The 27,873-nt window shown below is 44.3% G+C and overlaps 1 protein-coding gene across 1 annotated transcript; it reads right to left on the bottom strand.

The window, feature by feature from the left end:
- Positions 1–39: 39 nt before the first annotated feature.
- On the bottom strand, positions 40–26,121 carry SLC25A33 (solute carrier family 25 member 33). Its single transcript, XM_023748352.1, has 8 exons — positions 26,069–26,121; positions 17,053–17,232; positions 14,831–14,890; positions 5,962–6,039; positions 5,203–5,303; positions 3,612–3,678; positions 2,026–2,306; positions 40–522 (listed from the first exon to the last, which is right to left on the bottom strand). The coding sequence occupies exons 6-8, from the start codon at positions 3,656–3,658 to the stop codon at positions 320–322; spliced, it is 531 nt and encodes a 176-aa protein (XP_023604120.1). The 5' UTR covers positions 3,659–3,678; positions 5,203–5,303; positions 5,962–6,039; positions 14,831–14,890; positions 17,053–17,232; positions 26,069–26,121; the 3' UTR covers positions 40–319.
- Between the last annotated feature and the right edge of the window lie 1,752 nt (positions 26,122–27,873).

Here is a 27,873-nt window from a genome sequence, read left to right as displayed (position 1 = left end):
GCAGTACCGTGAAGTGAAAGAGCACAAAAACCAATGTTATACTTAAATTAAATAGCATGATTTAATTTACTTGCTGCTTAATCCTGAATCCTCTTAAATTAAAAAAACAACAACGAAAGTTAAAATTAACTATTAACGTTAATGAATTTAAACCTTCCAGAAAACATGAATCCAAAAGGAAATGTCCAACAGGTGACTGAGCCACATATTATATGGCCTTTCCTGTATTGGCCTCGAACATTCTAAACATCAATGGGAAAAAAAAATTCTGTATCGAGTTTTTCAGTTTTATTCTTCCGGAGCACAAGTTTCGGGCCTGTTACTGAGGACGGTCTTCCAACAGGTACACAATTAGCTCATAGGTGGACAGCACAATGGCCGTGTTTGGGATCTGCCGGATGAGCTGGGCGAAGAGTCCTCTATAGAAGGCAAGGTAGCCCTCTTCCCGGAAGACCAGCCGAGCGGTCTGGACAAAAGACTTGTACTTGGTGCCCTCCTCCCGCAGCCGCGTCCTGATCACTTCTGCGGAGAGAAACACACGCTTTATGTGACAGATAAATGGCATTTCCGGGTGATACGAGGAGAATTCAAAGCACACAGCTTTATAATTATCAACGTATACCTCTGCCCACGTGCCACCTAAAATAATAAACTATGTTAAGATCTCAAGAGATGCCCTGGCCGGGTAGCTCAGTTGGTTAGTGTCGTCATGATATGCCAAGGTTGCGGGTTTGATCCCGGTCTGGGCACATATAGGAAGCAACCAATGAATGCATAAGTAGGTGGATCAACAAACTGATGTTTCTTTCTCTCTCTCTCCTCCCTTCCCCCTACTCTCTTAAAAAAAACAAAAACAAAAAAAACCAAAACAAAACAAAACAAAAAAAGCTTAGAGTGGGACTTGATTTTAAGATAGTTTATAGTTTTCTACTCCAATTAAGTAAATGCTGTAATTTCACCGAAAGTGGCATTTGTATTAAGTATGGAAATATCTTCCACAGGACTTTCTTTTCATGTACTCCCCAACTTTCTCCTCCTAGAGTCCTCCTCTGCTCTGTCCAGCTTAAACGCTGCCTCCTCCTTTTCCAAACCTTGGCCCACCTGGCCCTGCCTCACCTGGGTGCCCACAACATGACACTGCCTGTCACCGCCTGCCGAGCAGACCTCTGCCACCCTGTCTCCTCCCAGGCAGCCGTCCGCCTCTTCCTCATGAGTCCCGAGGCCGCCATGCCCGGCACACACCGGGACTCCGCCATCCGTTACCGAGCTCACCACGTGCACTTGCACAGCTGACAGCACAGCAGGCTTTTGAAAGCAAGGCTGGTTTTTCATGGCACAATAAACAAAGCTATTACTTTAATAGTAGCTCAGAAGGACAGTAGGCCTATCATTCTTTTTAAAAATAAACTTAAAAGCCCTAGCTGGTTTGGTTCAGTGGATACAGCATTGGCCTGCGGACTGAAGGGTCCCCGGTTCAATTCCGGTCAAGGGCACATGCCTGGATTACAGGCTCAGTCCCGGCAGCCACTCAATGATTCTCTCTCATCATTGATGTTTCTATCTCTCCCTCTCTCTCCATTCCTCTCTGAAATCAATAAAATACATTTTAAATAAATAAACTTAAAAAATAAACTTTAAGTGGAAAATAAAATTCAAAGTGGAAGCTGAGAGATTTTAAGTTTGGCCCCTTTGTCATTTTTTTTTTTTTAAGTCAAGGATAAAATCCAGATTTTTGGAAAATCCAGATTTTTGGCTTCTTGAAAACATCAGAAGTTCTACAACACAGGCCCACGTTCTGCACAGCAAGTTTTGGTAACTGGGGTTGAGTGACACTGAGTCCCTGCAAAACACACACACACACACACACACACACACGCCGAGGGGCGTGGGGGAGGCCAGGCCCACTGGGCTCGGGTCCCTCACTACCTGCAGGCATGTGCACTTCAGTCGGCTCCAGGGTCCAGGCACACTGACAAATGGCACAACCCGACAGCTGTCACTGCTCTGGGAGAAGAGGGCACGTACCGTGAGGATAGGCGATACACGAGGCACATCCCTTAGACACAGCAGCAGCTGCCATGAGTCCAAAAAAACTTGCGGAATTCTTCTCAGTCCCATTTGCAGAGGGGGTGAATGGCGCGTCCTTCAGATACTTCTTCAGACTTTCATAAATAGCAAAGCAGATGACAGTTTCTGAGATCCCCGCATACGAGGCAGTTAATCCCCGATAGAAGCCACGAATGCCTTCCGTCTGGTACACGTGGCGCGCGCACTGGAGCGTGTTCATCTGCTTGCAGCCGCGCACCCTGTGACAGAGACCAAGGACAGGCCATCAGACCATGAGTGAGCGGGCTCCACAGACACTCGCCGGATGGAAGGCAATCACTGGGCGACAAGTGTCCTCCCCGCACGGAGGGCAGCTGTGCCCGGCCCACAGAGAATGTGCACCCAGGTCCACGGGCTGGGCCACCCGGCCGGCCCACAGAGAATGTGCGCCCAGGTCCACGGGCTGGGCCACCCAGCCGGCCCACAGAGAATGTGCGCCCAGGTCCACGGGCTGGGCCACCCAGCCGGCCCACAGAGAATGTGCGCCCGTACAAGAGTCACAAGAACACGCTCACAGCCTCTGGCCCGAGTTTGGAAAGAGCTTTGTGGAGGAAGACATTCCTCAGAGAAAATCTAACCAACATGATCAAGTCCGTCCAAACACCTAGAGGCGTAGAGAGGTAAACTGGGCACCGGGCCAGAGAGGAAGTGCTGTGCAGGCAGGAGGCGGGCAGTGCTGGGGAAGGCGGACTAGCTGGTATGAGAGGCAGTTACAGTTACGATGCAGATGTGTTTTAAGACGGCACTGAAGGAAAACCCGCCAGCCTTCGGCAGGGAGGGGAGTGTGAGGGCGCTCTCAACCCTGAGGTAATCGAGATTCATCAAAGGATTCTAAGCAAATGATATGTTCAAAATTATTAGAACTGCTGCATCTCAGAAGGTTCTTTCAGGCAGGATGGGACGGGGAAATGTGGAGTCAAAGGCCAATATCGAGGCTACTGTGGTCACTGGAGAGGGGGAACAGCCACAGCAGCCCCCCTGCACTTGCAGGGTTCCTGCTCTCTCCTCTGTCCTTTCTAGGAGCTTAAGTTGGACTGGATGAGCTGGAAGTTTCCAGTGCCCCATACAGTTACACAGGGCTCTTAGATCGAATCCTATCACAAACCTCACTTACCATCACTACTCCTCTGAAATCACAGTAGTTAGTGGGCCACGGCTTGACTTAATATATTAAGTAGGTATATTACTATATCGTAATTTTAAAAAACATTAATAACTGCATTTCAGCAACTGGTCCATGGCTTCTACTATTCTAAAAAGGGCCTGCAGACTTCACCGGACCACCAAAGGAATCTGCAGGCTGCAACGAGTTTCAGGCAGAAACCAGAGTCCGAGGGCCTTGGAGAGAAAATGACAATGCTTGACAGCATGACTCTCCAAGCAAAAGGAGCTGCTGTATGCTCACATTCAGAAAGAACAAGACTGTGTACTGCACCCCACAGGGAGCTGGGGGAGAAATATCCCCAAGAATTCTTATGTTAAGGAAGCAACAATTAATAACTTACTTCCGTTCTAGCTGCATCCGGGTTTTAACCATCCATATAGGATTCATTAGGGAATTTGTGACAAAAGCTGGAAGAAAAAACACACCAGAAAATGTCATCACTGAACACAGTCAATGCTGATTAAAGCTGTCTATTCCATCTGAAATCAGGCTTTCCATGGTTTCATAGTAAAAATGGAGAGTAGGAAGCAGGACATTCTGTATCGCACAGGAAGCTCCAGTCCCTGAAGTGTAGCTTCTACTGGCATGCTGGACCTAAAGTCTCTCCAACTTCTGGAGCCCTGCCTAGGGTGTCCAGCCTGTAGGTGGTGCTGTTGGTATTTCTGTCAATGTGATGCCCATGGTAAACATAAACCACTCTACAACTCAATTTATAAGCATCAGATCCAGAAACAATTTGTTTTTAAGGGAAGTTGCTGTCTTAATCCAAAAGGTTGCCTTATATCAAACTTCAAATAAAAGGAACTAAATCTCCAAGTAACTGAATCCAAAGGCAGACATTTAATACCCACTGATGTTTCAGGAAAGTGAAGGTTTACCATTGATCTGTGTCTTACAAGAACCATTTGTTGGTGAGTCTCCCCATCTCAACACTGCCCGTCACTCCGGAGCAACAGAGCGGAGCAGAGTCAGGCACCAGCCAGCGACCCTCCTGTGACCTCGCCCTCCCCAGTCCCGGGCACAGCAGTCAGACAGAGGAACCGGGGTGAGGCTGAAAGACTGCCGCAGGTTTGCTTTAGGTACTGAGGGTTCTTCTAAGCCTGATAACCAGCGTTTAGGTTACAGCCAACCCCTATCGGCCTCAAAGTGCAGGCTCCTCGGAGCTCCGCACTCAGCACACGCCTTTCTTGTTTAACAGTGGTTCTGAGGGGTCCAGAGCATCCTCTGTAACTCCTCAGAGGGGCTGCTGGTGCTTTATTTGAGTAGAGAGGTGCATACACTTACAGGCTGGCAGAGGCGGAAATTCTTTATAAAATGCCAATTTAAGTTCTCTAAAATACCTTTCTAGTTAAATAGACATAAACATAAATCTGTAAGGCATGGCCTTCTCTCCGCAATCTACAAGTCCATGCTCTTTTGGCCACGCATTTCCTGGGGGGAAACCCTGTTCTAAGTTTCCTATAGTGAGTAGGATGACTCCCTCATGGGGAGCGCTCTCTGGCCTGTTCCGGTCCCACTAAAAGCCCACCAGCCCCGACCTCATCCTAGAGCCCAGTGATTACGACAAAATGCCAGCTGTGCACAGGGTGTGCTGGGCACCAGGAGTCATGAGAAAAGGAGCTTGAACTTTAGAAAACAATGTCATGAAACAGACCTGAAAAGCACATGAAAATTCCTTGGAAAGAAGCACTGCACCCAACTAGCATACGTGGGACATGTACATGTTGAGGCAGAACAAAAAGCTTTAGTGGCCAAAGAGATAGGAATAGGTTACAAACTGATCTTAAACACACTGTTTTATCGGCTCTAACATAAAGCGTTAGAAAAATGATTTCAGATGGAAAAGAGGCAGAGAGCTCATTTCTAATTCCGAGAAAAGGCTGCTGGGCACAACACATGCTTTCTCCACCCACGGGTAAGGGGTAACGTACCTGCAGAGCCAGCTGAGAAAATGTGCACAATGTTGCTGTTAGGCACGAAAATGCCATTGAACTGCTCTTTGGCTTTGGAGTAACATGCAAAGTACACAGCCCTGTCAGAACAAAGGGAGAGCGCGGTAAGACACCGGCACGCACTGCCAATAGGATGTCCCTCCGCAACCTCTGAAACGTCAGGTAAATAATACGGGCGAGAAGTTCCCACGAACAAAAGCTCGGCCTCATCCGTGCTAAACCCAAACCTGCTGCAGGCGCCTTCAGAAGGTCCTGCTCGCCCCCCAGAGAGTATACGGTGGAGGGAAGAGTCCAACATAACGGAGGAAAATGAGACTTTGGTAATATACATGCAAAGTCCCATTTATAGTCTTCATTCTGTTGGTGCCAATCCTTTGAGCACCAACATATTCTGTAACATTTAAAATTTGTAGTATTTCTAAAATATACCACACTCATCCTGCCTCACACCAAAATGAGCATGTGATTGGGGAAGGGGCAATGCTGCTGACCACAAACACTCACTTAGAGAAGATCCAGGGATGAGAGCAGACTCGTTTACAACTCAGTACAATAACTAGAATCTCTTTCTCACCATCCACTAAAGACACACCAACAGTTCTCACTATTCCCTTTTGTCAGGTTTAGGCAAATCCTGCACAGAAGAGACTGGCCACCTAGCAGTCCAGCCCTTCCGTGGGAAAGGACTCAGGACATTACATCCGTATGAAGGGAGCCAGCTCAAAGTTCAATGCTTACCTTGACGGTGCAACTCCAACCAAATTTGGACCCAAGCCTCTAAAAAGTGACTTTGGTCCCTCCTTCTCCAAGATCGACCTGAATAATACAAAAAAGATCCAGCTTTAAAATCCTTAGGCAAGGTCTATGCAAAGCAAGTGTCAGCCTTCCGTTAGCGCCTTGCATAAAGAATAATAGGTTGTTGCACGGCTGACGTGGTTTGGTGGCTGAGTGTCCACCTATGAACCAAGAGGTCACAGTTTGATTCCCAGTCAGGGCACATGCCCGGGTTGCAGGCTTGACCCCAGTCGGGGTGTGCAGGAAGCAGCCGATCAATGATTCTCTCTCATCATTGATGTTTCTCTCTCTTCCCTTCCTCTCTGAAATCAATAAAAATATTAAAAATTTTTTAAAAAGATTAATAGATTGTTTACAAGACCCCAGGCTAATTTACGATTATATTACAACACAGAATCGGGAGGCTGAAGAACACAGCTGCAGTAACAGTGAAAATCCGCGCTTCGGCAGCATCAGTCTGACATGTTTGCAAGAAGCTTTTTCCTTGTTCACGCAGGAGCAAGACACCCAAGGTTTGTACGAGGAGACCCCGTAGGGACAACGAGCACTGGCGAAGGGGCTGACACAGGGGCTGACACTCTAACAAGGTCCCCTGAGAAACACGTTCAGAGTTCTTTGGATGGGACTTCTTCTGGATTTACGCCTTATTTATAGTAACCCCATCTTCTAGATTTTTACTTATTGTGGGCAAGCCCTAAACAGATATAAGGAATGGAAAAGGGTAGTAATTTCATGGGCGGGATGGAAAAGCCTTGTACCTCAAGTCCAAAGAGAATACTGTGCCTTTTTCTTTTTAATGTTTTTCACTGTGGTAACATATATGTAACATAAATTTTTACCATTTTAACCATTTTTAAATGTACAGTTCAGGGGCATTAAGTGCATTCACACTGTTGTGCAACCATCGCCAGCATCTGCCTCTAGAACTTTTTCATCTTCTCAACTAAAATTCCATACCCACTGAACACCAACCCTCCATGCCGCCCCTCCCCCAGCGCTGGGCACCCACCATTCTACTTCCTGTCTCTATGAACCTGACTGCTTTAGGGCCTCATGGAATCACACGGTATTTGTTCTTTTGCGACTGGCACATTTCACTTAGCATAATGGCTCAAGGTTCGCCCATGATGCAGTAGGTGTCAGAATTTCCTTCTTTTTAAAAACTGAATAACATTCCATTCTATAAATGGGCCACATTTTGTTTATCTATTTATCTGTCAATCGACACTTGGGTTGCTTCCCACCTTTTGGCTACTGGGAAAAATGCTGACATAAATGTCCAAATATCTATTCAAGTCTCTATATCCAGAAATGGAATTGCTGGATCATATGGTAATTCTAGGCTTAATTTTTTGAGAATTGGCCATACTATCAACCACAGCAGCTGCACCATTTTACATTCCTATCAACAACACACATGGGCTCCAATTTTTCCATATACTTGCCAACATGCTTTAAAAAATAACTGTTAAATATAGTTTCTGATCAACAGTGACTAAGAAAATCCTAAAAGCATTAGAACATTCTTTAGAAGCATATTCCCCACTGCAACATAATTCTTTAAGTTAGTTAAGTTTATTCTTTTTCTTTTTTTAAAAAAAAATGTATTTTTATTGATTTCAGAGAGGAAAGGAGAGGGAAAGAGAAACATCAATGATGAGAGAGAATCCTTGCCAGTTGCTTCCTGCACTGGGAATCGAGCCCCCAACCCTGGCATGTGTACTGACGGGGAATCGAACTGTGGCCTCCTGATTCAGGTCAGTGCTCAACCACTGAGCCACTCCGACTGGGCAAATTTACTCTTTTCAATGGCTCGGTTTTCATGGTATCCAAGAGAATTTACATTGTTAAATTAGAGTCCTAATTCAATCTCCTTTTCTGAGAATTTACTTGGTAATTAGTACTTCCAATGTGACAGCATTCTAAGGTGGCCAAGCTCAGAAATAATCACATTGTTTTCAAGAGTTTATATACTGTTTTACCTTCATTATGACACTGAAGGTAAGATAAAAAGACATCTTTCACTTCATGGAAACGATATTCCTATTAAACTAACAATGAAATGAATCCTGTCAATTCTAACTCTACCAACTTCGACTTTTCACACAGAGAAAAGGTTTCCAAAACGAACCTAAAATTTTTGGTGCAAAAGAGCTTAAGCTGATGTTTTAGTCCTTGGCATGCTGGATTACAAGTTTTCTCCAGTTGTAGTTTTCGCTCCTGTTCTTTCCTTCCTCAGAGCAGTGTAATTTTCATGATCTAGATTCCTAGCCTCTCCTCTCCATGTTTTTTGATGTTTATAAAATAGTTCAATTGCTTGATGAGAAAGAATATTTATACCTTTAAGAGCTTTCTTAAAAAGCAGCAGGCTAGCAATTAGACAAGAAAAAAAGAAATAAAAGGTATCTAGATTGGAAAGTAATCTATCTCTACTCACAAACATATTATATATAGAAATACTAAAGAATCCACTAACAGTTACTATAATAAACTAGTTCAGCAAGGTTGTAGGAAACAAGATCAATGTACACACACACAAAAAAAATGCCCAAACAATTGTAGGTCTACACAGAAGCAATGAATAATCTAAGAATGGGAATAAACAGCTATTCCATTTACAGCAGCATCAAAAGAATGAAATACTTATCTATAGAGAGACAAAATAGATGGGTGGTTGCCAGGGGATGGCGGAGGAGGAATGGGGAATGACTGCTCATGGGTACGTGTTTCTTCCTGGTGTGATGAAATTGTTTTAGAATGAAGATATGGTGATGGTCATGTAACTCTAAATATACTAAAACCCACTCAACTGTATACTTTAGGAGGACAAATTGTATGCTTCTGAATAATATCTCAATAAAGCTACTACACTACAAAATATTAGGGAGACAATAGTTATATTTTCTAATCATAAAATATTTTCCTTGCTGGCAGGTAGAAACTCAGACCCTTTAAGTTAGGGGTGGGGAATGTCTGGCCCACGGGTGAAATCATTTGGTCTGGCCCTGCAAAGGCACCAGGGGTGAGTTAATTAAATGTTTGACCCAATATAGCAGGCTAATTTTTAAGTTGGTAATTTTGTATGGCCCACGAATGTCGTTATATCCAAATGGCCCTTGGCAGAAAAGGTTCCCCACCCCTGCTTTAAGTGATCCCAAGACAGACTGTTGTTTGTGTGGTCCAGAATAAACCCTCTGGCCACCCTACGTGTCACATAAAGGTACTTTGTTGGACACACTAGACAACCAGGGAGGCATATCTCACTAAAGGACAGTAGATTTCTTTTCTCTTTTCATCGCATAAGGGCAAGGTCAAAGCAATGTATTTAAAATAAGACCCAGCCATAATAATGGAATGTTATTCGACAGTAACTACAAGGGAAAGAAGCCAGACACAAGGCCATAAACACACTGCATGATTTCATTTATATGCAAAGTCCAGAGGAGACACCCCTAGAGACAGGAGGTAGGTTAGTGGTTGATTGCCTAGAGCTGGGACTTGGGGTGGGGAATGGGGAGTGACTGCAAATGGGTGAGGGCCTTCTGAGGGGAATGACATGTTTTAAAATCACATTGTTGTGACAGTTGCGCAAAACTATGTGAACATGCTAAAAACAGTCAATTGTCTGCTTTACATGGGTAAGTTGTATGTGAATTACATATTAGTAAGCTGTTTAAAAAACCCTGCAGGGAGAAAAAGAAAGAAAGGCTCACTAAAAAAGACAGAGATCAGCAGGAACAGAATTTTAAACAAAATTTAGTTCTTGTGGTAAATCAATCATTTACAAAAGATAACTGAGAAAAGTGAAATATAGACTGCAGATGAGTTAAAAAAGCAGTATATCTAGGGGAGGCCAGGGGATTGTCAAGGGCAGGGGGAAAAAAGGAGACATATGTAATACCCTTTGTAATACTTTAAGCAATAAAACAATTTAAAAAAAAAGAAAGAATATATCAAGCCCTGGCCGGTGTCGCTCAGTGGTTAGAGTGTTGGCCCACACACCAAAGGGTCTCAGGTTCAATTCCCAGTCAAAGGCATATACCTGGGTTGCGGGTTCACTCGCTGACCCTGGTAGGGTTGCGTGCGGGAGGCAACCAGTCGATGTGTCTCTCTCACATTGATTTGTCTCTCCACCTGACACCTCCCCCCCCCCCTCAATACACACACACACACACACACACACACACACACACACACACTCCCTCTGTCTCTCCCTCTCTCTCTGAAAAAATATCCTCAGGTGAGGATTAACAATAGCAACAACAAAAAATAGTATATCAGTATTAAATTTCTTGAATTTGAAAACCGCTGTGGTTTTAAGATAATACCTTTATTCTTAGGAAATAAATTCTGAAGAATTAAGGGAAAGGGGCACAATGTGAACCTATTTTCAAATGGTTCAGAAAAAATATGGATGTATACAGGACAAAATGCCAACACAAATGTGGCAATATGTTAAAAATCTGTGACTCAAGATCAAGAGGACAGCAAGTTACTGGTACCATTCCTGTAACTTTTCTACAAGTTTGAAATTATTTCAGAAAAAAATTCTTTAATAAAAATAAGTTATAGGCAAGCCATAGGTTATAAAAATACTGAACTCATGATTACAGCCCAATGTTACGGGAACAAGGGCCGGGTAAAGGCAGTTGTTAGGTTCTGTAAATCAAACCCCCAGATGAAGGTCATGGAGTTGCAGGGAGTTTTCACACTAGCCAAAAACAAGCCACTGGGCCCTTAGCAGAGGCGTGAGAATTAGTTTTTTCAATTTTAAATACTTGACTTCTATCTTTCTTACAACAGGCCTGATTTAAAAAGCTAAGCTCTCTGAACAAAATCTTTTCTTATATAACACCTGCAAGTGATCTACACCTTATGTAAGACTGTCAAATGGTCAGAATACCCAAAATGTTTCAAGTTTAGATTCTATCTGTGGTTCCCATTAATGAACACTGTGCGGCCAGCCCAGGGGTCATTTAAACACAATTCCGGGACTCTCTGGCTCCAGGAAGCCCGAGCCTCGCATCTATAATGCAGCAGGGAACACCAGTCCTCAAGTGACCAGGGCCTTTTCAGAACGGGGCAGGCTGTCGCCATAGTGACGCACATTAACAGTGGGCACGAAGCCAAACCTATTACATAATTCAAACGTCTACCCTTGCTGGCTGTGTACAAAACTCTTCTGGAACAATCAAGTGCCTACTATAAACGGTACACTTCACCTCAAAATACAGCAGCAGGACCCAGGCCGATTTTCCCACAGTCATAGGAACTGTCACTTAGGCAGAAATGCAGAGAGAAACGGGGCCTTATTTGGAGCATTTCATCTTCACTGGTTGTAGACCACGATCCAAGACAAAGATCTCACCTGAACACTCAGTTTTATTTTTATAACATAGACTGGATCACTAATATATTACTTTTCAGATCAAAAAGGCACCTGAGTAAAAAATTACCTGAGTGATGGAAAAAATAGGAGCTCTGATTTTTTTTAAAAAAGCCTGGCTGGCATGGCTCAGGGGTTGAGTGTTGACCTATGAACCAGGAGGTCAAGGTTCAATTCCGGTCAGGGCACATGCCCGGGTTGTGGGCTCCACCCCCAGTGTGGGGCGTGCAGGAGGCAGCTGATTAGTGATTCTCTCATCATTGATGTTTCTATCCCTCTCCCTTTCCCTTCATCTCTGAAATCAATAAAAATATATTTAAAAAAACACACACAGATTAAGTCATAAGACTTTAAAGCAGACACATGAAATAAATGAAATAAACTGATATATTATTCCCCTTTGGTGAATTTAACAGTGAGAGCCTTTTTAAGTAACCATCTTCAAAATATAAAGGTTAATGGTGCTGCAATGGAGAAAATGGATTCTCTAGCGGGTTACCCTGTGATGCAAACGCTGACTTGCATTTTGAAAAATAAACTTCCTGTAAACAAGTTCTGTTAAGCCTTTTAAAGTAGTACTTCCTGAAAGAGTAAGACTAAGCAGCAGTAACCTAACCAGCATCCCTGCCCCTGCTAGGAGAAGAGAGATGGCTGCAACCAGGCGGTGGCAGAGTGCCAAGCAGTGCTGCTCCTGCTGGCAGTCTGCCAGGCAGTGCGGGTGACAGACCACTGCTGGGACTTTGTGGCAGGAAGACGCGCATTTCCCCTGGAGCGAGGGTGCTTTCTTGAGGAGAGAACTGTGTAATATGATAGTCCCCTTTTTGCCTTGGCTACCAAGAAACTCAGTTATAAACCTTGTATTTAAAAAGTACAGGAAGTAGGTATTACAATAGCAGCCAATATTTATTTACATATTGAGCCCTTTATATGTGATATTTTACTGATGTGCCAAAATGCATCCATTCATGCTATTTGTACTAAATGCTTACTGTGTGCCAGGCAGCTTTCTAGGGGGTTGGGGACACCTCCGTGATCAAAACAAATCAAAGTCCCTGACGCAGAGGAACTTCCATTCTGGTGGGGACGGGGAGAGAAAATAAACAATACTAACAAGTAAGCTACACTCCATGTTGGATGGAGGGAAGTGCTGGGGATAAAAACAAGGCAGGAAGCAGGGATGGAGCATGAGGGAGGCTCAGTTTTAAATAGCACAGTCACTGCAAGGCCTTCCTGCTAAGGTGACAACTGGGAGCCAGCCATGCAGATAAGGTCAGGTACCAATGCCCTGAGGCGGAATGTGCCAATGTTCCTGGCCTTTTAAAGGAACAGCTGAAGGGGTGGAGGAGGAGAAACATCAGTGAAGCAATGGGAGCGGTGCAGCTGTGTGGAGGCCGCAGGGACAGAGGACAGGCAGTCCCTGGAGGGATCTGAGCGAGGATCTGGGTTGAGTTGACAGAGGATGGGAGGGGAGCAGGCCGCAGGCCAGACCAGTGAGGGGCTCATGCAGTCACACAGGTGAGACCTGGTGGCTTCCATCAGGTGTGGGTGCTGACAAGCAGGGGCAAGGGTCAGATGCTGTGCATATTCTGAAGGCAGAGGGACAGAACTGGCTGTGGGTGTGAGAAATAAGATCCAAGGATGACTGAGGCGTTAGGTCCGTGGAGCGGGAAGCCGGAGTTGCTTCAAGACTCCGGGAGCGGCAGGGTTGGGAGCTCAGTTCTGCACAAGTTCTGCTTTGGGTGCCATCGCACAGCCAGAAGGAGCTGTCAAACAGGCAGCAGGACTGCAGCTGAGCAGAGGCCGGGTCTGAGCCCTGGGCCTCCAACCAGAGGCTGCTAGTCCGCGGTGGGGGAAGGGGGGTGGTCCCAGCGTCTCTGAGTGACCTTGGGCTCCAGTAGAAGCCGAGCCCCACTAGGGCACTCGGGATTATTTACTGCTTTCAAGTCTTCCTTTGAAATAGGTGAATAGACATTAAAAATGGCCTTAAGCCCAGTCGGCATGGCTCAGTGGTTGAGCGTCCATCGACTTATAAACCAGGAGGTCAGGGTTCGATTCCTGATCAAGGCACATACCCTGGTTGTGGGCTCCATGTAGGGCATGCAGGAGGCAACCGATTAATGACTCACTCATCATTGATGTTTCTATCTCTTTCTCCCTCTCCCTTCCTCTTTGAAATCAATAAAAATATATTTTAAAAAAGATGCCCTAACCGGTTTGGCTCAGTGGGTAGAGCATCAGCCTGCGGATTCAAGGGTCCCGGGTTCGATTCTGGTCAAGGGCATGTACCTTGGTTGTGGCACATCCCCAGTGGGGAGTGTGCAGGAGGCAGCTGATTGATGTTTCTCTCTCATTGATGTTTCTAACTCTCTATCCCTCTCCCTTCCTCTCTGTAAAAAATCAATAAAATATATTTTTTAAAAAAAGAAAGAAAAAAGCCTTTGAGTAAGTTGTATAACTCCAATTTGTGTTTCCTCATCTATAAAATGGGGTGATAGCCCACCTGAGTGCTAATCTCATAGGGTTGGTGTGAAAAATCAATAAAGTAATACTACATAAAAGTGGCAATTTTCAATAGAAAGCTATTAAATATCAGCTGAGAATCTTAATAATGTACATAGACCAAGCCGATGAAATAAAGCTTTAATAAAATGCTTTTGAATAAAAAAATGCCACTTTACAAACCCTTTTAACAAAATATCGTAACAAGAATTTTACTTAAAATCCCATTATTTATATTTTCATGTGGATATAGAATAAATGGTTTTAAAAGTACTCAAGTGTTAAGTGGTGTCTCATTATTGTGTAGCTGTGGCTACTTTAACCAATGACTGCGGTGAAACGGGTGGCCGTGCAGTGTGCTGTGCACTGTTCTTGGGCTTCAAAAGACAGGAAGCTTTTTTTTTTTTAATCTGTTTTATTGATTTTTTTACAGAGAGGAAGGGAGAGAGATAGAGAGTTAGAAACATTGATCCTGCACACTCCCCACTGGGGATGCGCCCGCAACCAAGGCACATGCCCCTGACCGGAATTGAACCCGGGACCCCCTAGTCCGCAGGTCGACGCTCCATCCACCGAGCCAAACCGGTCAGGCAAGACAGGAAGCTTTTTAAATTTGATTTACATTTTAATAAACAATGGTCCTAACTATAGAGAGAGAGAGAGAGAGAGAGAGAGAGAGAGAGAGAGAGAGAAAGAGAGAGATTTGCTGGAGCTAGAGAGACAGCAGAGATATATGTAGAACATGCAAAAACCTGAGCTAAAGAAAGCCTCTTACCTGACCTACCTACAGGCCTGGCCCACTAACACCCACAACTTTTGGGTAACCGTGTCCCAGTTACAGTAAGCCTATAAACCCACTAGTCATGAGTTATTTGCAAGCATGCAAGAGGAAGTTCATGGAGGATGTTAGTAAAGCTGGCAAATTACCCGTCTTTCCTTTTGTCCAAAGCGCTTATGTTCTCCAGAAGGTGCCATCTGAGACTGCCCCTGCCCACACGTGTACAAAGACAAACAGGACGGGGATGCTTTCACAGCCATGTCTTCTGGAGGATGTGGGGTTGTCCCTCTCCTTCCTGAGGTCCGAGTGGGCCTCCCATCAGTGACCCCGTCCCTAACCTGCTGCTCTGTGCCTCCGCTCCTCCTTAGGGTTTAATTTGAAAAGGGGGTTCTGGGGTGCTGGGTGCCAGCCTCTTCCTCTTGCTGGGCTTCTGATGCTTCACTTGGGACCTTGCCCTCCGCAGCTGGTCTTGCGTTCAGTTTTGCTTGATAAGCTTGGATGCAGCTCATCCACGTTTGGCATGGAGGCCTGAGTGCCTTGCAAGCAGGCTTTACAAACAAAACGCGCCTAAAAATAAACCCAGTGCTTTCCAACGCATCCTCCTTATCTAAACTGGGACTGCACTCTGTCCAAAGTGCTCCGCATGCAGTTATTCGGACAGAGCTCTTCCACTTTACTGCATCTTTCTCGAACACTTCCCAGCTGAACGCCTACACTGATAAACGGCAAGGTCTTTCTTGGGCTCACCCTCTTCCAGAGGTAAGTCTCAGATATCAGGTGTAGTGAAATTCAACTATCATTTACTAAACATCTCTTTTTTAAAAAAAAATATTTTTATTGATTTTTACAGAGAGAGGAAGGGAGAAAGAGAAACATCAATGTGAGAGTGGAACATCCATTAGCAGCCTCCTGCACGGCCCCCTTCCTGGGGATCAAGCCCATTCCCTAGGCATGTGCCCCGATTGGGAATGGAACCAGCAGCCTTTCGGTGCACAGGACAACGCCCAATGAAGCGAGCAACACTGGCCAGGGCTGAACATCCCTCTAAACAACAGGCCCACGGTAAAATTCAGATACCATCAAGAGGTCTTGATTTCTGATTCTAAGCATAGATACCAGTAAGTCAAATTCAACTTATGAACCTTTAGCTACTTCATTAGCAAATGAGATATTTTTAATGTAGTAAAAATAATAAATTAGGCAGGTAGCCAAGGTATGAAACAAAACTTCTTTTAAAAATGTATTTTTGCCAGCACCAGTTTGGCTCAGTGGATAGAGCGTCGGCCTGCGGACTGAAGGGTCCCAGGTTCGATTCCGGTCAAGGGCATGTACCTTGGTTGCAGGCACATCCCTACTGGGAGGCGTGCAGGAGGCAGCTGGTCGATGTTTCTCTCTCATCGATGTTTCTAACTCTCTATCCCTCTCCCTTCCTCTCTGTAAAAAAATCAATAAAATATATTAAAAAAAAATTTATTTTTAGCCCTGACCGGTTTGGCTCAGTGGATAGAGCGTCAGGCTCTGGACTGAAAGGTCTCGGGTTTGATTTTGGTTGAGGGCATGTACCTTGGTTGCAGGCTCGATCCCCAGTCGGGGGCGTGCAGAAGGCAGCTGACCGATGTTTCTAACTCTCTATCCCTCTCCCTTCCTCTCTGTAAAAAGTCAATAAAAACATATATATAATTGATTTCAGAGAGGAAGGGAGAGGGAGAGAGAGAGAAACATCAATGATGAGAGAGAATCATTGATTGGCTGCCTCCTGTGCATACCCTACTGGGTGGGGATGGAGCCCGCACCACAACTGGGGCATGTGCCCTTGACCGGAATTGAACCTGGGACCCTTCAGTCCGCAGGCCAATGCTCTATCCACTGAGCCAAACCAACTAGGGCGAAACAAACATTTTAAAAACCATTTTACTAAGTATCTATTGAAACTTTTCTATAAGTATGCAAGTATTTCCAAATAAAAAGTAAAAAATTAAAACATTTTGTTTCCAGATTACTTCCCCTTCAAATATTCAAAACCTTTCTCTTGTGAAATTTAAAAGTTTTAATTTCATTCTATCACGCCATAGCTTCCGCTAGCCCTCAGATTTTGAGCAAGAACACTTTGATGCAACAATTTGAACATGATATTTTAGTTGGCTTTGTAGGTTTGTTTTAACTGTCCCTGGATGGTGACCGCATGCACACTGGGTGCCCAGCTGCCAAGGGAGCAAGGTCAGAGTTCAAAGGTATTGGTACAGAAACCTAATTCTTAGGTTTGGAATTAGGCTGTGCAAACAGGAGATCCATCTGATAGGCTTAATAAACATTCGGTATTGACACTGGGGGCAGGGGTGTGGCAGGAGTCCAGGTTGGGGACTGAACTTACTTCAGAACCTGGAGAAGTCCAGGTGTCACTGATGTTGGTCTCACCACTCCAGCTCCATCAATGGCCCCCAGGTGAACCTGAGGGTAATAGACTGTCCGCAGAGCTAATTTCGAAGACTGCAGTCTTGTCTTAATGACTTCGAGTGGACAAGTGAAAATAGCACCAACCGTGCCCCCGCACCTGTAAAAAAAGAAATCACAACAGATCAGAAAAGCCATACCATTCTCTATACAAGCAAAATGTGAAATTTATATTTTCTTTATTTAAAAAAAGAGCCGGCCGGTTGAGTCCAGATTGAGTGTCGGCCTATGAACCAGGAGGTCACAATTCGATTCCCGGTCAGGGCACATGCCCAGGTTGCGGGCTCGATCCCCAGTGTAGGGCATGCAGGAGGCAGCCAACCAATGATTCTCTCTCATCATTGATGTTTCTATCTCTCTCTCCCTCTCCCTTCCTCTCTCTGAAATCAATAAAAATATTTTTTTAAAAAAGAGACTTATGTTCATTTCATAATTAGAACATACGGGAGTTAAAAAACAAATTATAGTTGAAATCACAGCAGCTAATGAGATAACCATTGTTACTATGTCAGCACATCCTTTAGAGCTTTTCCGTACTGGCTCTTCAATCCCCAGTTGTCTAGATGTTGTGAATGTCAATATATACGTACACTTACATCATCTGTAATGGCTGAATACTATTCTTCTATATTGATGTATAATATATTAATCAATTGCCGAAACCGGTTTGGCTCAGTGGATAGAGCGTCGGCCTGCGGACTGAAAGGTCCCAGGTTCGATTCCGGTCAAGGGCATGTACCTGGGTTGCGGGCACATCCCCAGTAGGAGATGTGCAGGAGGCAGCTGATCGATGTTTCTCTCTCATCGATGTTTCTAACTATCTATCTCTCTCCCTTCCTCTCTGTAAAAAATCAATAAAATATATTTAAAAAAATATATTAATCAATTTCCTACTGTTAGACATTAATGTCATTTCCAATTTCACTACCCTGTTGCAATGAATATTCTAGAAAATGCATCTTTTCAGCCAAACAAAATAGTTCTTCAGGCAATGCTCCTATTTGAAAATCATTGTCTACTACAATGGACTTTTAATAAAGTCTAATTTGGACTCCATTGAAAGTTAGGCTAAAGCTTACTTTTTTTTTTTTTTAAAGCTTACTTTTAACCACCAATCAATTCATCCTGTTTTCCTTAGTCACAGTCTGAGTCAGGGAACTCCTTTACAATATTTCATACCAAAATATTACCTGTATTAAAATTTTAAGTATTTTTCTTCAAGACAACTCACTTATCCTAAAATATCTCCTTCCATCTTTTCTTAAACAATACCCATGAAACTGCGCTCTTAAGGGCTGGTGAGAATTAACAATGTCACGTACCATCGAAAGCCACCCCGCACCACCAGCCACGCAGGTTCTACCCCTCGGAAAACATGAAAGCTCAGGGCCTGTGTCTATTCATCTTTGTTTCCCTGGCAGCAGGACTCCCAAGTTCACACACAATATTTGCTAAGCAAAGGAATTATTAAACTGAAGTTTCAAGGAGGGTGTCTTTTATGGGATCTACATGTTTGAATACAGGACTTCCTCCTGCCTGCTATCACAGGTGACTGTCCCAGGAGCACCTCGCCAGGGGACAGTAGTGCCTGGCACACTAGAAATGATGCAGCACCAGTATCTCTGAGGGGAAAAGTGGTGACAGGAACAAAAGGTCTGAATATTAAGTTAGGAAATCTGGCTGTGAACCCAGCACCTAGCATGGTGCCTGAGTAAGGAACGGAGTAAAGCCCCGTGAAGTATTTTAAAATCAAGAGCCTGCAGCCCCACAGAGCGAGCTGGAAGCTAGCGGTTTAAATGCTAGCATTTCTACCATGGAGTAAATGACTACCTCATGGTAAGCATGCAATCCTCTAACAATCCTTCAAGGTAGGAACTCTTTAGCCTCAAATCACCCCAAGGAATCGAAATGTCAGAAAAAAAGAGAGTAAAAGATTGGGGTGGGGACAGCCATTCTGGGCTATTTAGGTAAACCTGCTTTAAAGTCATGACGACAATACACCGTCACGATAAAACAAACCGTTTATATACACAGTGTCTTCTGAACTGTGAGCCAAAGCCCATCAACCACAAAGCAAGGCAGGGGGTCGGTCAGAACGGGCGGGAGGCCGGCAGGAAGGGCTCGATGTATGAACCGGCCAGCACTTACCCCTCAGGGACTGGGGGCAAATATACAGAGGGGAACCTAGGTCTCAGTGAGGTCACAAAGCAGCTCAGTATCTAGTCTGAAACCCAAATCCAGACCCTGTGTCCACAGCCTGGTTCATCCCCCTGCGCTCAGGTTTCCTCTCTGGGAGCACTGTGGGAAGAGGGTAGTGCAGACAGCGTTGCCAGCTCATGTGCGCTGTTTCACTCTTCTTCAAAATGGAAAACTGTTAATCAGACAAGTAGGACTTCAAAACTCTAATGTGTCCTTTTGTATCAAGAAAAATTGTGAGCCCAACTGAATGCTGTTCTGTAATAATTGGCTCTAAAGAAAATAGGATATAATGGGGAGTGTTTAAAAAAATACCTTCCTAACCATGTCTATTTACACAAAATACTCTTATCTATTACCATAAACACGTGCTTAAAAGGTATATTTTAAAACATTAGAACATTTACATGCTATAAAATCAGATAAAGGAATAACTGAAACCTATTTATGCTCAATAACATGACTCCATGTCACCAAAAACAAACAAACAAAAAACCCAACATAAAACAGCTTCTGAGAAACTCTTTCATCAGAAAGCCAACAAGTTTGAATGTGGCACAGGTCAACCACCTCTGCTTTGCCCGCAGGTCAGCTGCCCTCTTTATCTGGCCAAATGTCATCCAAACCTATGCCACTGATCAAAGGATGACCTTCGGGGTGATGTGCTTGCCCAACTAGGCAAATGTCCTACTATCAACCAGGCGGTGGACTCTTTGAGGATGGCAAGCCACACTCACTACCAGTCACTGGCATGGGTTGCACACTGTGCCCATGGCAGAGTGGTGGTGGTGACAGGCCCCGCCCGCCCGGTCTTCTAGACCACTAACCAGGGGACAAAGAAAGGCACTCTAAACAGTGTTACTATCAGAAGTCCCTTCTTACCTACCAGGAAAAAACTCAGATGAAAAAATGTCCAAAGGATATTCTAAATCGTTAAGCTGTGGTATAATAATACTCTTAGAAGAACCTGATATTCAATTGAAATGTCCAAAGAAGTCTTCCTGAAACTTAAACCTTTCATAGCAAAATTCTGTATCTTTCAGCTCAACTTTTTTTCTTTCTTCATGAGCCAACACATACAAGACAATCATTTGAACCAAAATGCTGACTTCTCCAGACTGGCTTTCCAAAATTTTCTAAAAATATTTCATCATGTTGGCTACAGAGCACTTAAGAGAACAACAAATTACATTCTTTGTGGAAGAGTTCCTGTCAATTCTCAGTTGTTTGATACAAAGAAGCCCTTCAGCGTCAGCCTTTCTCCTAACCTTGGTCGCTAGCTTGGATGAAGCCCCACCCACCGCTGGCAGAATTCACTAAGAGGACTCTTCCGGAGGCCCAGTTCACAAAGGGCAGAGGCAGCAGCCTCCCATCGCTGCTTCTCAGCGGTGCTCTACTGAATGCCCCCTTCCTGCCTATGAATCACAGGCAGGTTCCATGACTTTCTGGTAACTTTTAGCCCCAACACTGGGAACGCCCATATCGGTTCCACCAGTAGTCCCTCCCCCAATCACCTTTCAGCCTTACTTGGCCTGGCAACCCTTCAAACAGCACTAGGTCCTCTCCTTCCTCTGGTCCTCATGCTCCTTGCCACCACCACCGGGGCCCTAGTATCCGCCCATGCCGGCCACAAGGCGACAAGACTGGCACTAGGGAGGAAGTCACCGGAGTCCTTCTCATCCTGGTGGCCTAGGCTAATGCAGCAGCAGCCTCCCACCTGCAGGAAGCCTCTGCCATGGAGCAAGCGACCTCTCAGCCTCACCAGCTCCCTCAATGCATGGAGCCCAGACCCCCAGGGCAGGGGTGGGGACGGGGAGAGACGGTGACAGGAAAGGCCTCTCAACACCACATGCCACAACGTTGACAGCTACAACCTTCCTGCTCTGCACACACAAGCCGGGTGGAACAGCTGGTGCAGGCGGCAGACTCTGCCCCCTCCTAGGTCTCGGAGCAGGCTTCTTGGGGTCCAGCCCAGGGCCCGGAAGCCGATGCTCGGCCAACCGTCAAAGTCACATTCAGCATCCACTCACACAGTGACACAGTGTGGGCATCAGGAAACAGATTAATCCTGATGAGATACCAATACTTTAGACCTAATATCCAAAGTGGGGGACATCCTTAAGAGGTCCACAGACATACAGGAAGGAAGTAGTACAGAGAGAAATAGTTCCGTTACATTAACCATTATCACCTCTACCTTTAATTTCTATTTTGTGCATGTTTTCTAATATATATATATATATATATATATATATATTATGCATGTTTCATACATACATACATACATACATACATAAGAGTATTAAACATACATGGGGATATGCACAAACATGTTAATCATAGGGCTGTGTGATCAAAGTCTAAAGACCACTATGCTAGGCCAGTGGTTCTCAATCGGAACAATGTGCCCCCATCCTGTAACATCTGGCCATGCCTGGAGACATTTTTGGATGTTGACATTGGGGGAAGGGGTGACATCTAGTGCAGGGGTGGGCAAACTTTTTGACTCGAGGGCCACAATGGGTTCTTAAACTGGACCGGAGGGCCGGAACAAAAGCATGGATGGAGTGTTTGTGTGAACTAATATAAATTCAAAGTAAACATCATTACATAAAAGGGTACGGTCTTTTTTTTTTTTAGTTTTATTCATTTCAAACGGGCCGTAGTTTGCCCACGGCTGATCTAGTGGGTGTCAGGAGGTGGCTGAACACCCTACAATGCACAGGACAGCCCTGCCCCACCCCAAGCAAATAAGCATCTGGCTGAGGTTGGAGAGCAATAAAATGGACAAGATATTTGAAGGCAGTGTAAGTAGCGTGGAGGCCACTGCTGCTTGTCTCCCAGCATCCATGCCCTCTTCCTGTCTTAAGAAGATTGATCCCAGATGTCTTAAGCCATACAGTCTGGATGCAACTGAACCATTTCTAGGTTTAGCCCCGACCCAATCAACAGCGCCGCCACGTGTTCGGCAATGGGCACCCGACTCAGCCCAAGCAGCACAGTTCCCCTGGGAGCAATGACTGGTTTAGAGACCGGTGCATGTCCAGGTTGGTCCAGAGTTAAGCTCCAGCCAGACTTGTTCAATGGTGGGGAAACATTGGGAGTTGCTGTTAGCCATGCTGTGTTCATGTAAGGACCAACCCTGGAGTCAAGAAGGCATTTCTAGAAGGCAGAGCAGTCATCGCTGAGCTCCCAGTGATGCTGTCGAGCTATTTAGATAAGTCCTCACCACGCCTAGCTTTCTCTAGAATTCAATAACCAAGCCAGTAGGAACTGAAATTCTTATTATTTACAACTGAAAGCCTCCTTAATGAGCCTAGTCAAAAAGCCTTACACCCAAGCCTTTCAAGGACGGGAGGGCGGGCAGGCGGCAGGCCACGAGTTTGACATGCTTGGCTTAAAGGGTTTTACTCTTATCAGCAATCTTCCAAAAGGCAGTTAGGACTGTGTTTCTCCTAGGCTAGGTTTCTAGCAGCAAGGAGGAACTCCCTAGATGTTAATTTAATTCGCCCCTAAGGTAGCGCTCTAGTCACTGGCATCAAAGTCCAGAGGAAATTCTCTGGGATATTCCAATCAGCAAAACCACCCAAAGACTCTGCACAGAGCAGCAGAAAGACCAGGAGAGCCACTGTCGCCTCTCTGAAGCCCACCCGCCCAGTCTCCTAAAAACTCTTATCACCTGGATTTTTCTGGGCCTTTTCCCTCTTTTACTACTTGTTTCTTTTTCTATAAAGACATTCCTCCTCCCATTCTCTCTGTCTTCCTGCCCAGAACTGAAGTCTTGTTTTTATTACATAGACAGGTTTAACTGTTTGTCTTTTTACCCACATAGGCCTGTCTTAATTCCCCCCACCCCCCACACACACCCCGCCCTACCCTGTGAATTAGGCTCCTCTCCAGTTTATAGCAGAACAAAGCTAGACTGTTAGTACATATATAGCTTTATGCGATCAGAGACATAAAAATTTTAAATTATGCACACAAATTTTTACTCAACTCTGAATTTCAAGTAACAAGTACCATTTTTAAAAGCTTGATATTTTCAATAAGACCTCTGTTTTCTACACACACACGGACATTTTTAGGCACTACAGTCAAGACCAATACACTCTTTATTATAATCACCACCAGACTGATAGGAAACTGGGTTTCAGACTCACGGTTTTTCATGACTATGATACGGACTCTACCCACAAAAGATACTGGCAGGCCCTGTGACTCCAACCTCTGGAGCTTTCTTTGTAGTTTCCCCTTTCATCTGCTATCTCTGTAGTCACTCCTTGAAAAACACTAGTACTCCTTTACATAGAATTTTCTGGCATAAGGCTTAGATGATTTTGATTATGCAAATTCTGTATTCATTCAGTCAAAGCAAAATGCATAGTTTTTGATGCAGCTAATTATCCTTTAGATGCTAGTTCCTGTCTTCTATCTCATGGTTAGAGCATCATCCCTAGGTTGCGGGTTCAATCGCAGGCCAGAGCACATACAAGACTCAACCAACAAATGCATAAATAAGTGGAACAACAAATCGATGTTTCTGTCTATCTCTCCCTCTAAACTCAATAAAAAACAAAACAAAACATACCTATGCTAATATAGTTTCAGCAAATCTTAATATAGAACCATGTTCACAATTTACAAAGTACTTCTCTGAATTTGGGACAATTTAACAAGCCACATCAATCTATACTCCCAGGCATGACCCACAATACTCTTTATTCACTTAATTAGTCATTAAACAAGTGTCCATTAAGCATCTGTAACATGTGGGACACTGTACTTGGGATGTACCAGTGAAGAAAACAGACATGGCTACTATCCTCAGGAAGCTAAATTCTAGCAGCAATCTTTCATCCGAACACCACGTAGCTTTTAAAAGTGTTTATTGTAGATATGAAATACTTTGGATGAAATCAATGTATAGTCTTAGCATACTTATATGAGCCATATACAAAATATGTGCACATTATATTTGTCTTATCAAAAGTTCTTTAAGCATTTGAAATAAGTCTTGCATCTTCTCTACATTGTCCCCCTAGCAAATATATTAACACATGCCCAACACTTCAAAAGTAACCATTAACCTGTACAGATTAAACTTGTAGGCAAAAGCATAGTACAGGAGTATACTAGGTGACAGCTGTCCATAATGGGGGGGGGCGGGGAATACTGAATTTTGAAAATATCTTATATATTTAAACATACCATAGTGGCATTAAGATATATTTTAAAGCCTCTATAAGTATGTTTGATGACAAAAAAAAATCATGGCATAAAAATAAAACCTAAAGCATATAATCCAGGCCATTAGCCTCGAGAGCTAATGACAGCTTCGTCTATTTCAGGTGCCAAGAACATTCCTAATCGCACCCGGATGTTACTGCTTGCTCAGCAGGGGAAGGACATCCCTAATCCTACATGTGCACCAGAGCCCCTCATCAGGCAGGGAAAATGTAAGGGATTTTCTCAACAGACTTAAGGCCTAGACAAGGGAGAGACTGTTACTATTTCTCTTAAGGAGATGTTAAGTTTAAATAGTAGAAAAGGAATGATAGGTTTTGCTATGTAATAACAATAAAATCTGTGTGAGGACATTTTGTGTTTTGATACTACTACCCAGATTTTTTTTTTAAATATATTTTATTGATTTTTTACAGAGAGGAAGGGAGAGAGATAGAGAGTTAGAAACATCGATGAGAGAGAAACATCGATCAGCTGCCTCCTTCACACCTCCTACTGGGGATGTGCTCGCAACCCAGGTACATGCCCTTGACCGGAATCAAACCTGGGACCTTTCAGTCCGCAGGCCGACGCTCTATCCACTGAGCCAAACCAGTTCTGGCGACTACCCAGATTTTGAGATAGGAGGAAAGAAAGCAGAAAACAGTAAAATCCCTGACCATACTGAAAGTCAACATCGAATGAATGAGGTCCATTCACACAGAAGTCACCACCCTAAGAGATGGTTTCATGAACGTGCTGGTAGATTACAAAAGCCTTAAAAATGGCCCGGCCAGTGTGGCTTAGCGGTTGAGTGTCAACCCAGGAACCAAGAGGTCGCTGGTTGGAATCCTGGTCAGGGCACATGCCTTGAAAATGTGTTTTGACTCAGCAATTGTACTAATGTTTATCCAAAGGAAATCATCAAAGAACTACACACCTACACATAAGGATGTCCAGTTCTTTATATTGGCAAAAAAACAAACAAACAAACAAACAAACAGCAACGAGAGATCAGAAGTTATGTAATCCGAGTAAGTTAGGTAGCCCTGTCATAAATTACTGTAACATCCTCACTGAACTCGTCATGGGCTTGGAATTGGTTTGCCTCTTCACTGCAACCACTGGACAGTAAGTCTCCACTAAAGGTACACGTGGAGAGTTCACTACCATTAAAATGTAATATATTACGAGGAAGAAAGCAATTCTGAAAATATGAGCCTATTTTAAAATTAACTAAAAATTACATCTGGTCCAGATACACGCACAGAACCTTTTTCTAAAGTGCTTACTTCTCGCCCTAACTGGTTTGGCCCAGTGGATAGAGCGTCGGTCTGCAGACTGAAAGGTCCCAGGTTCGATTCCCGTCAAGGGCATGTACCTGGGTTGCAGGCACATCCCCAGTGTGGGGTGTGTAGGAGGCAGCTGATTGATGTTTCTAACTCTCTATCCCTCTCCCTTCCACTCTGTAAAAAATCAATAAAGTATATTTAAAAATAAATAAATAAAGTGCTTACTTCTCGGTGTTGGTTTGTGGGTGGTTTTTCTTCCAGTTCTTTTCTTGAAAGGCAACACTATGTTAAAAAGATGATTTGCAGCTTAACGTAGGGCTATTTTCACCTTTGCAAAGAACCCAAGAAACTGCCTTTTAAAAAAAATAATAATTAAACCTGAAAGACTAATGAGTTGTTTTGGGTGTAGCTTTTATTTTCGAGGATCTAAAATTAATTTTATCCATTCATAAGCCTGTAATACCTGATATAATATTTACTCAATATCATTAATTAGGGATAGCATTAAACTTGTTAGATGTTAGTTTCCAATGGCTATTCAATAAAAGGAGACATGTGACATTTAAAGAGCTGGGGCTGACTTCTTTTCAAAGGAAATGAGCTTAGTTCTTTGGAAAGATGTCAGCTTAACAACATGGAAACTAGTTACTTCCAGCAAAGCAGCATGTCATCCACTGGACCAAGCTGGGGGTTGACGGACTGTAACTGTATATACCCATTCAACACCTGGCTCCTATAATGTTCTTCCCTAAAAGAAATGCATTTTAGGCTAGAGGGAAGGAACCAAAATCCATTTAGTGACTCTGAAAGCCTCCTTTTGGAAGATTTCTTTCTTTCTTGAGTGTCTTAGGGAACCCTGAAGTGCTGCTAGTGAAGGAACTAAATCCTGTTACATTCAGGGCTGCAGGCACTACCCTAATGAACTCTCTAAATGTTAATCAGTTTTCCTCCATCACAAGGCTGGTGCTCCGGTAGGAGAATCAGCAGCCAGAGGGCACTGTGAAGGGCGTGCAGAGAGATTCACCCAGACAGGGTGATCCATTACGCGGCAAGCCTCGCGGAGACTGCTCCGGACGGGCAACTCTCCAGTGTGAAATACAGAGGATTTTTAAGAGACCACCTCACTAAAAACAATCAATAGAAATCACAGTAGAACATCATTAGAAAGAATTATCCTTCTTGGCTTTAATAACATGGCCGGCTTGTTTAAAATTCTCCGGAATGACCTATGAACACTTTGTCATAATTTAAGAATTGCTGCCTGCCCCTCTCCCCAAGCTGAAATATCAATGGGAAGAAAACATCAATGGGGAGATGAAGTGAAAGGATGGGAGGGAATGATAGGGAAGAGATGAATGTTTTGGTTGGAAAAACGGAAGACACTGCCTGAGCACCTACAACAAGTACAGAGAACTCAGAACCCTCTCGCCATAGTTATTTTCACAGGTAAGTTCTCAACCATCACCCGTTTGTAACAAGGAACATATCTAGGCCGCAGTCTAAGCTGCAACTAACACCCTCGAGTCAAGATGACAGTCCAGAATAAGTTCCATTTTATACAGAATGCCCTGTCCTTAACAACTGCTGCGGCAGGCCTGCGAGGTCCTCCAGTAAGACTCAAGGACGCAAAGCCACCGGCTGCGTTGAAAGAAAACAATAGCTAATAATACTCAGAACCATTTACTCATCTATTTTCTGAAGAAACCAACAAATCAGCTCCCCTATGAACCCCGTCATCACCCAACCTCCTTAACAATGCGTCGCCTCCACTGAAAACCAGCAGCAGCAGCGGGTGATGATCAAACGAAGAACGCGGCTCTCAAAACAGAAACGACTTACCTTGGACGCGTCTATCCGCAGGAAAGAAGCATTTCAACACGCTTTCCGGGCCTTACTTTCTCCGAGGGGTGTGGGAGAGGGGTTCACCAATAGACTCTCCACAGGTGGCTGGCTGCTCTCGGTCGCCAGCGCTTCCCAGGCCCTCGCGGATACCCACCCCCTACAGCCCACCCGGCTGTCTGTACTCGGCC

The sequence above is a fragment of the Myotis lucifugus genome, unplaced genomic scaffold (assembly GCF_000147115.1).
Source record: "Myotis lucifugus unplaced genomic scaffold, Myoluc2.0 scaffold_1303, whole genome shotgun sequence".
NCBI lineage: Eukaryota > Metazoa > Chordata > Mammalia > Chiroptera > Vespertilionidae > Myotis > Myotis lucifugus.
This window is presented reverse-complemented; position numbering and strand designations above follow the sequence as displayed.